At 31.8% G+C, this 10,977-nt stretch overlaps 1 protein-coding gene across 1 annotated transcript in view; it reads right to left on the bottom strand.

Moving 5' to 3' along the window:
* The window catches only part of LOC110425295 (Ssu72-like family protein), a 3,039-nt gene extending 1,046 nt beyond the window's left edge, over positions 1–1,993 (bottom strand). Inside the window, exons 1-2 of the mRNA XM_021440172.2 lie at positions 1,663–1,993; positions 1,398–1,543 (exon numbers count right to left, since the gene is read on the bottom strand). Of these exons, the coding sequence (XP_021295847.1) occupies positions 1,398–1,543; positions 1,663–1,877 (361 nt within the window). The 5' untranslated portion in view covers positions 1,878–1,993. The remainder of the gene's footprint in view (positions 1–1,397; positions 1,544–1,662) is intronic.
* Positions 1,994–10,977: the final 8,984 nt, after the last annotated feature.

Genomic DNA, 10,977 nt, shown 5'->3' with positions numbered 1-10,977 from the left:
CATCAAATCTGTACAATGCGAAAGAAAACTCCCTAAAATCCACCTTGAAAGCACAGCAAGGACAGAAAACAGTGCAAACTTCATCCATCAAAAGCAGCTCAGCAGAAACATGCAACCCAGCAGCAAAGGTATCACAAGCACAAAGCAGAAGCAATGACCATCCGAATCAACCAAGGAGAAGGCAGAGAAAAACCCAGACAGTCACACACAATCACATCATTAAAAAGAGAACACCCTTAAATCCACCATGTTAAAGCCTAAAAAAGTCAAAAATCAAATAGCAGCCAACCATCATGAATGGCTCAGCAGAGACAATCAAACAACCAAAAAACATAAGGATCACAGCAAGAAAAAAAATGCAATGACCAACCAAAGCAAAGCCAACATTCCCGATCGCTTAACAAACAATTGCAAGCACAGAACAACCCTTGGAATTGAAAGATCGAAAGGAAAGAAAGCAGACAGAACGAACAAAGAGCAACACAGCAATCAATGCAGCAAAGGCCAAATCCAAAGACATGTCATCAGAAAATCAGAAACCCTGCCAACACTTTCCTTTGCCAACTTATCTGTGAAACTGTTACCAGTTCTAGACTAGTGAACAATTAACCAATTGCTCACCTAAGGCACCCATAAAATTGCAAAATAGCCACACAGCTCAGGCATTAATAAGGACATAAAAACCTATGAAGTATAGGTTGAACTACGTCTAATAATAGCTATGATAGTGAATAAAACCTTTGTGATCAGGCATTACAATTGGGAGATATGGTCGGGATTTGATGTGACGATGATTACAAACTGACATCACAGAGCATTGGCGATATAAATAAGAATTATACATGGAAGCAGAAAGAAACAAAAACAAAAAACCAAGTGAGGGAGTGCAAAGAACAATTAGAGAATAAGAAAGTAATTACGTAAATTAGCATTGCACAAGAGCCATTTATCTCATAAGAGTTGGGGTTTTCTAAGGCTGGAAACCCATATTTTTCTGCCTCTCCTTTTCTTTTTCCCAACTCATGAGTAAATCTTAAACGAAAGGGCAAGATCCTAAATAAAAACTACATTACATACCAAAAATTTCCATAATACAATTCTCATTTACTCCTCAAGGTCTCGGACAAGAAGTAATGATTCAGACTAACAGCCCATTTTTTATTTTATCATACTAATCGGTGCTAAAATACTGCATTGTCAACATGCCAAAGACTTGGATTAAGGCTTAGGCTTAATAGATTACTTAATTAATTTACTGAAAACACAAGAAGCATTCAAATTAACATCTGTACTGAATATTCTGACATAACCTCACAAAGAAAATCCTAATATGAAATAGAAAAGTATTATATAATTAATTTATTTATTTCTAATTAAAAGAATGCAGAAAAAGTAACCTTCAATGACCATATCAAACACCTTCTCTTCAAAGGTGAAAACAATGTCAAAGGAACCATCAGCAGCATTGTCTTGCCAACGTTGGGGTGCCAATTTCACGCTTGAGTTCCTTTTAAGCATCGGCAATATCCCATTACGCTTGTACCTGAAAGAAAAAAAAAGAAACAAACCCATTTTCATTAAGGGTTCAATTTTATTAAGAAAAGGCATTAGTATTTAAAAAAAAAATCGGTCGTAAAATTCGCGAAAAAAAGAGAAGATTACAGCTCGGGGTCTTTACGGCGGAGGTCATCCAGCATGTGCTTGTAAGGGGTCCCAAACTCGTAGACGTTGGGTTCTCTAAGGGAGGGTCCAGGAAGTTTGACGTGAGCCCCCGTTCCGTAGGAGGAGACGTCGAACCCCTGCTTCTTCAGGAGCGAGTGGGCCTCCATGCTCCGGTTCTGGTTCGATGAACAAACCATGGCGTACCGGAATTTCATGTCCGCTCTAATTAAATAGTACTACTATTCAATTTCACGACTGGATATGGAGGTAAGCACAACACTCGCTGCCTCAACGCCTGAACCCGCCAGGGTATATGTTTCAAAGCCGGACAAAGAAGAACTAGACCAGTTTTGTTTAATGTTGAGGGTATTTAGGTACTTTTACATTTTTGATGTCACTTCCAAGATACCGGTGGTAGATCACTAACTGCACGTATCGTCCGTGAAATGTAATACAATGAAATAGAATAATTATTCTATAACGATAGAATATGGGATAAATAAAATAAAATAAAATAAAAATTATTATTATAATTTATTTTAATATTTGATTAGTAAGAATAATTTTAAAATAACTAAAGAATCAATGATACACTGATAAAATTACTTTTTATTATAATATTCAAATTAAATTTTATCAAAAGATGAAAATATATATACCAAAAGATAAAATATCCTTAATTATACTATAATAAAATATTTATACCAAAAGATTAAATTAGCCTTATTATAATTTAATCACATATTTATAAAAAAATTATCTTTGAATATATTTTAATAATATTTTCATAAGAATATAAAATAAAAATATTCTATATATATTTGCTATCCAAAATTTTCAACACTTGAATTATGGGTTATAGTTTTTTTTTTGAAATTTGGTTTGTATTCATAAATAAGAATTACAAAAGCTACTTAAGAGTTATTGGGGATAGACACCATTTTTCTTGGTGCCCAATGACAACAACAATTTCAACATAACTAGATCTGATTTTTTTTTAAAAAGATAATGCATTCAATTGAGTAAATACCTCATACATTCAAGATTCAACAATAACTATACCTTTGGTTAGCGGAATAGATAGATATGGAATAAAATAATTATTTTATGAAAATAGAATAAAATAAAATAAGTATTAATTAGTTTGGTATGATGAATGAAATAGAGTAAGAATAGTTATTATGATTTATTACAGTACTTGATTAGTAAAAATAATTTTAAAATAAGAGAAGAATATAAGATAAAAATACCCCATATTATTTATATTATAATTTATTTTTATTTTTTAAAAAAATTAATATTTTAATTATAATTTAATCATTAATATTATAAAACATTAATATATTATTTATAATTTAAATATTGTTATGATTATTTATTTTTATTTTATTTTATTTTAAATATTAATATTTTATAATTTATTTAAAATATTAATATTTTGATCATTTAAATGTTAATATTTTATTTATAATTTAATCATTGAAATTTTAAAATATTAATATTTTATTTATAAATTAACTATAATTATGATTAAAGTTTTAATACTTTTAATTAATTTTAAACTCAAAATATTTTTTAATGTATAATTGAAAACTTAAACTCATTACTATAATAAGATTTATTTTCATCAAAAACAAAAATACTCTTTATATAATTTAGTAAAATTTATACCAAAAGATAAAATTAAGTAAATTTTTTCTTTTTTAATAATTTAATTTTTATTAAAATTAAAATTAAAATTTTGAATAATTTAATAACTTTTTATTAAGTTTTGGTATAATTTTTTATTTTTTATTTTTTTTTATTTTGTAAATTTTAATTTATATTTTCACTTAAAAATTTTAAAATTAATATTTTTAAAATATTAATATTTTATTTATAATTAAAATATTATTTTTTTAATGTAAAACATTAATTTTGTAAGTTTAGGTTTGTAATTTTTCAAAAAAGGTAAGGACATTTTAATCTAAAATGTTTTGAGTTCTATTCCCATGGGCAATGAATAGCTAATACCATGGGGAGAGAGAGGTGGTATTAGCTACTTCAAAGTTTAGGCTGATTTTGAAAGGAATAGCTATTCCTTCCTCCATAAATATAACAAACATAGGGAGAAAATGTTTGGGGAAATAGAGGGGGAATGGCTATGAGTTCTTCAAGTTCAAGAGGCTTCTACAATAACTCATAAAAGAGCAACAATAATGAATGATATATAAAAAAAAAAAAAACTGATGGGATGAGACTTATAGCCACTATTGGTTCATCAAATCAAAATTATAATGCAACAACAGTCTAATATTATATCTATCCCTGGACTATGAATCAAACTCTATGCTTTGCTATCCATCACTTACTTATGATTTATGCTACGATCATCCATGGCTGCAAATAGATTCACATAAACAGCTCTTTATTAATAGATTATCCAGGTATTAAAATTTGCAACAATTTCATCAATCTTGGCATGGGAGCCTACAAAAAGCAATCAACTATAAACTATTACATGTTAATGGGCATGCCCATTAGGAAGAGGTCTTCATCATCACTCTGCTCAGGAGAACCACTGGAGGAATTATTACACGTTTTCTCTATTTCCTTTGTGAAAATCTCCTCAGAGTGGCAGTCAAAACTGCAAAATGCCTTTTCACCTCTGTACATGTAAATAAGTAGTAAGTTTTATAACCAAAATATGAAGAAAGAAACAAGTACCTGAACCAAGAAACACAGCTACAAAATAAGAAATTTTGCTACCAAAACCCAAGAAAAACAAATCACAAAAATAATATGTAAAATACCAAACAAATAATCTTAGTACATAAAAGAGACAATCGGAAAAGTATTTCACGCCAGAGGCAACAAAAGGCAAAAGCAAGAAAGGTGGTGGCAGTGGCGGCAGCAGCAGAACGGTGAAAGAGAGGGAAAGGCGGATAAGGAAGAAAGGAGAGAAGAAAAGAAATAGGCTTATATATGGGCAGGGTTGTAATTATTTCTAATAAACAGAGATGTTTTTATCCATGGAAATTTTTAACGTATTCCATACAGTAAAATGTAACCAAACATGAGTTTTACTATTTTGAAGGAATAAGAGGAGAATGGCTTAACCATTCAAACAAGTCGTAAATGATTCGGTCGCAAAACCTTTTTAACTATATTTATTGTAATATTATAAAATTATAAATTAATTTAAAACTATTGTGTTTATATTGCATAAAAAATTAAGATCGTCAAATACAAAATACTCATTTAAGTCTGAGCAAAAAAAAAATACTCATTTAATAAAAAGATTTTTAAAAAAAGATTTTAACTTTTTTTATGAAATATGTTAGGTAAAAAACCCTCACCTCCTAATGTTTAGGCATAATTCCATGTAGGTCCATTAGTATTAAAAATGAACAATCTGCTCTAAAAGTCAAAATGTCATTAATAAAAAGTGTAAAATGTCAAAATTGCCTATAAACAAATTTTAATCATGTGTTAATGTTTGCTAATCACTATTATTCTTTTCTCTCCTCGTTCTCATTTTTTCTCCTCTAGTTTTTTCATCAATCATTGTATACATGATCAATTAGGAGTTTTTTTAAACCTTCTACTCCGATTAGCAACTTCATCCTATAGCAAAATAACCTAAATCAAACCCTTGTTTAGAACCTTTAAATAGTAACCCAAGTCAAGAGATTGAATGATTAGGGTTCATCAATTGTCAAACAATGGTATGTTTTGCTGTTGTGTCAAGTTTTGTTTTGTGGTTTAGGGATGTTGTTTTTGTTGATGTGGTCCATGTGCGAAAACGAGTTTTGTCGTTTAGGGTTGTTTTTTGTTAATGTGATCTTCATGTGAGGGAATGGGTTTTATGGTTTATGGTTGTTCGTTTGTTGTTGATGTGGTAAAGGTTCAGTAACGGGTTTGGATCAGGGTGTGGGTTGAGGGTTGGGTTCTAACCCAAACCTAGAACCTTAAAGCCAACCCAAACCCCAACCCTAACAAGTAACCCGAAAACCCCAATTTCTAGAACCCTAACCCCAACACTATCACTAAATCCTCAATTTCCAAAACCTTAATCTTAAAGCCTTAAATTGAGGAATTAGGGTTAGGATTCTAAAATTCCAAAACCTTAAATCTTTAATTCCAGAACCTTAACCTTAATTTTTTTTTTAAGCTAAAAATTCTCGTAGGGAAAGCAACCCTATTAAAGTTTTATTGATAAAATAAATAAAAATGTACAAATAGGAAGAGGACATAAACCTTACCTTCGAGTTTACATGAGTACAAAATAAAAGTAAGTAAGATCCTAAAGAAGGTTTTACTTTACATGCATAATTTTGGATGCTATAATAAGGATAAAAGCCCCTTTTTACAAGATTCTATGAATAAAGAGAAATAACAATAAAAGTAAATTAGGAGTACTACTCCGTTACATTTATTTAAAATGAACATCAAGTAGATTGAGTTTATCTAATTTTAATATGCCACATAACTTGTCTTGAGCTTGAGTAAATACCTGCAGATTTTAGTGTTGATGACGCTGATTCGACAAAAAATCTGTAACCTGATTACTTTCCCTGTAAATATGTGAAATTCTATAGGAAATATTTTTCAAACATTTGCTTATAGACTCCAACAAATAACAAATTTCATGAGACCCTTTTTTATCCTCCTGCAACATGTTAATGACTACCAAAACATCCATCTCAATCCAGACTTTAGAAATACTGCAAACTTTGCATAAAAGTAAGCTTTTATGTAAAGCCAATAATTTCACATTTAGAGAATGAGTGGGACTAAGATTCTCAAAAAATCCAAAACTATGCATACCTGTATGATATCGAAGAACTTCCCCCGCTCGTTGTATTTTGAAAATTGTTCTTGGAGCTACCCGTGACGTTTAACTTGAATTCACCTATCACGGTTTTACCCACCTAATAATTTGGGGTAGCAAAGGTTGTGTTTTTGGGTATTCAAAACCCCATAATCTAGCTATTTAGGTATCTCTATTCCATTACCATTGTTTTAGAAGGTTCCCTTGGTGCAACTGTTTTAGTAATTTCATGATACGCCATATTATTTTATCAGCATACATACCCAGATTCTTATATTTTGCATCATTTCTTTCAAACCATAGGAACCAACAAATAAAAAGAGGCAGTAATACATGAATATGACCTTGTTTAATACAGTCTCCTGAATGGTACCATGAATAGATAACTTGTATAATATTCAAAGGATTAATAATATAGATTTGAAAGAATTTACAAAATAATTCCAAACTTATTTAGCCATTGGGCTATCCCAAATCATGTGTAACAATGATTCCTTTAAATTAAAGCAAAGGCATTTAGAAGCAAGCTAGATGTTTTTAGATTTCATTTGGATCTCCATCGATATCCAGTTATTGATCATTCTCCATAAGAAGAAAAAAATCGTTAGTGGTATGCTTTTATGCCAAATAAGTTTACCCAAGAAGTTGGTAGGTTGTCGATGTTGGATTACTTCCCATACACTACTAGTAGTAAAATCACCATTAGATGTAGGGACCCAATAAGCTGTATCATCCCTGGTTCTATAAAAAAGAATCCTCATAATTTCATCAGCAATAACATTTGAAACCACCATTCTCAATTTCCCTATATTCGAAACATTTCCATTATAAAAGTAATTTACTTTAGTCATTGAATGAAAAAATGAAGGGAAGGAATTTACCAAAGGTTGATCTCTCATCCAGCAGTCTTGCTAGAAGAACAACTTTCCCTTACTTATCCGCCACTTGATATTTGGTTCAGTGGAAGTTTTGCCATCAACCATTCTCTTCCAAATTTGGGAGTCATGTAGTTTACTAGTTACAATATTAGGTATTCGGCCCACACAATATTTTGCTCTCATGAATTGCATCCAAATACTATTACACATTTGGAACCGCCACCATAGTTTTGCTGTAAAAGCTTCAAAGACATCTTGCAAACTTCTAATCTCTAAGCCACCTTCTGAACATGAAAAAGTAATCTTACACCAATTTGCCCAATGTACCCATTTACACTCTGTACAGCCTCCCCAAAGAAAACTATTAAAAATCCTCTCAATTTTTTCTATCACACTCACTGGAGGCTTAAGAACTTGTAAGAGGTAAATCGATAATAAAGAAAGAACACTTCAAAGTAAAGTAATTAGGCCATTAGGGGAGAGGATCTTATTCTCCCATCCTAAAATATAGTAACGTATTTATTAATAAATGGATCAAATTAAAGTACCTCCTTCGCACCTTTATAGAGTGGCGTGCCCAAACAAATAATAAGCAATGTTTTGTGCATAAATCTGATAGTTTGTGAAATAATCAATTTCTTCGAAGCTGCAAGATTATTTGCTATAATAAAACAGCCTTTTTGGTGGCTCACTTGCTGTCTTGAAATCTATTCATGCTCTTGTAAAAAATCAAAAATCTTCTGTAAAGCTGAACGGCTCCTGTTAGTAAAAATCATCACATCATTAGCGAATGCAAGATGGCTAATATTCATACTACAACCAGATTGGTAATGTAGCAATTTGTATTGAGCAAAAAGATGGTTGATGCCTCATGATAAATAATCAGCTACTAAAATAAATAAGAGTGACGAAATAGAGTCATTTTGTCTTAACTCCCTTTTGAACTTAAAAAAGCCAACTGATTGTCCATTAATCAATAGGGAGAACCAGTAATAGGAGATATATCTCCTCATCATACCAATCCAATGATCATTAAAACCAAATTTTTCCATCACCAATTATAAAAATTCCTAATGCAACTGGTCATAAGCTTTCATCTCATCTAATTTTAAAACAACATTTCCTCCTTTCGATTTATAGTCAAGTCTGCCAATCAACTCTTGTGCCAACAAAATGTTATCACTAAGAAGCCTTCCATTAATAAAACCACTTTAGTTATCAAAAATAATTGCAAGAAGAATTTTGGATAACTTGTTAGCCAATAATTTAGTGACTATCTTATTTAAGACAGTACATAAACTAATTGGCCTAAAATCAAACCATTGCCTAGCATCTTGATTTTCTGGCAAAAAGACTAGGGTGGTGGCAGTTACTTTTTTTGGAAGTGACGCCCCATTAAAGAAGTCTTGTACTACTTTGAGAAGATCCGTTGCAATAATCTCCCAATAGTGTTGATAAAATAGAGATGAAAATCCATCAAGTCCTATTACACTATCTTTATCAATATTAAACACAGCTTCCTTCACTTCCTGTAATGTGGGGACTAAGCAAAGAAAGATGTTATCAATAGCAGAAATAAGTTATGGAATTATAAAAGATTTAAACCTAGTCAAATTACATTGGTCGACCTTTAAAAGGTTCTAAAAGAATTCAACTATTGAGGTTTGGATGGAAAATTCATCTTCAATGATTACTGCATCACAGTTTTGAATCCTGAAGATGTAACTTTCACTCGCATTTTTTGCATTCTCATGTGAAAGAATTTCGTGTTCCTCTCCCCCTCCACAAGCTATTTAACACCAGATTTCTATTGCCAAAAAAATTCCTCCATGCTCAAACAGTTGTTAAGCTATGCATAAGCCCTATGCATAGCTTCTCTATTTCCTGGTGATGGATCTTGCTGGAAACTAATCTTTGGCTACTGCATGGGCATTTACCATCTAAAAGTCCTGAAATATATCTCTAAACTCTTTAATCCACCATTTTAAGTTAGATTCAACCTTTACTGCTTGTACCAAATGGCCTTTAACCCTTTGTCTTGTATAGGTAATTTACATATCCTTTCAATAAAGGACATAAAAGCTTGAGGTTTTGTCCAAGCATGGAGAAAACAGAATGTTGAAGGGCTTATTTGAGTTGTCATTGAACAAGTAACAAAAAGCGGGCAATGGTCAAGGCCATCTTTATTTAAATGTTGAACTCTAGTGGAAAAGAAAAGTTCTGCCCATTCGCTGTTGTAAACCACCTTATCCAGCCTTTAAAACATGCAGTTGTTTGTCCAAGTAAAATTGTTACCTTTAAAGCCAGCATCTAGTAAACCACAGTTTAGCAAAGTTTTAGCAAAATCTTTCATGGAGCCATCGTGTCAGGTAGCACCATGTAAACATTCATCTCTGCTCAAAATGGAGCTAAAATCTCCATCTACTAACCATGGTGATTACATGTTTGAAGAGAAGATTCTAAGGCAACTCTACAAGTCCGTTTTTTCTAGTTTAGTGCACTTTGCATATGCAAAGGTTACAAAGATATGGTTAGGTAGCCAAAGGAAAGAGATTTTTACATGCAGGCATTGAACATGGTCCAAAAGACTTCATAGTAGACTTCATGAGAATGAAAAAGCCATATTTTTTAGAGTAGTTTTTGACTACTCTTTCAAAGTTAAACCTTCTTCTAAAAAACTCCATTTTATGCGCTTTAATCATAGATTCTAATATAACCAGCATCTTAATATTATGCATCAATTTTAATTTTTTTTATTCTACATTGATTACCTTACCAACTACTCCTTTAGCATTCCAAATAAGTGAGCTAATCATGGATATGTTTGGGCAAATAAACTTACAGAGATGGAATCTTTAGTGAATCCATCATTTACCTTTAATTTATCATCATCATCAGAGGCAACATTTGCAACTAAAGAATAAAAGGCATTATTATTGGATTTCCTTCTCTTGGAAACTTTAGGATGTACCTCTAAACTGTGGCCACCAAACATCAAATGGGAGAAATCAAATAAATGTCTATTGTTGGCCATTGTATTTTCCTAGTCTTCCATGTTGCTTACATCTACATGGGAAGGGATAAAAATATTTTCCTTGTTCAGAGCAAACGTACCTACTTCAAAATGCTCAACTAGGTTATTTTCAATGCTTCCCTCAACTACTTTGTTCACTATCAAATCATAGGAAGTTCTTGTTAGGTTATTTTCTTTAGACTAGGTATTGTCTTCATCACCATTAACCGATCCTAGTTGCACCCAGGGTTATTTTCATCTTTGCTTTTAGCCTCTGCATTTATAGCAAAAGCCTATTGGGATCTAGGTTTCTCATTATCACCATTACGTGGACTCATCGCATGCTGCCGATGCTCACTAACTTTCACCATTGATCCAGTCACCTTCTCACCATGCTTTTTTTGTTTCTTTTTCTTTTGTTTCCTAACTGGAACATTATGGGCATTGTCCACTACCCATTGGATATAGTCATGGTCCCCCATATTTTGAATACTACCATGACTCTCATTACTAGCCTTCCAACTGTCTCTTGCCCTTGCATCTATTAAAACCAAAGGGTTACCAATTGCTGCCAATGGTTTCCCCACCTGCACCATTGCAATGAGGTTGAA

Source organism: Theobroma umbraticum, unplaced genomic scaffold (assembly GCF_002168275.2).
Source record: "Theobroma umbraticum cultivar Fairchild unplaced genomic scaffold, ASM216827v3 scaffold_81.0, whole genome shotgun sequence".
NCBI lineage: Eukaryota > Viridiplantae > Streptophyta > Magnoliopsida > Malvales > Malvaceae > Theobroma > Theobroma umbraticum.
The sequence above is the reverse complement of the archived record's forward strand: the minus strand, read 5'-3'. Positions and strand labels throughout refer to the sequence as shown.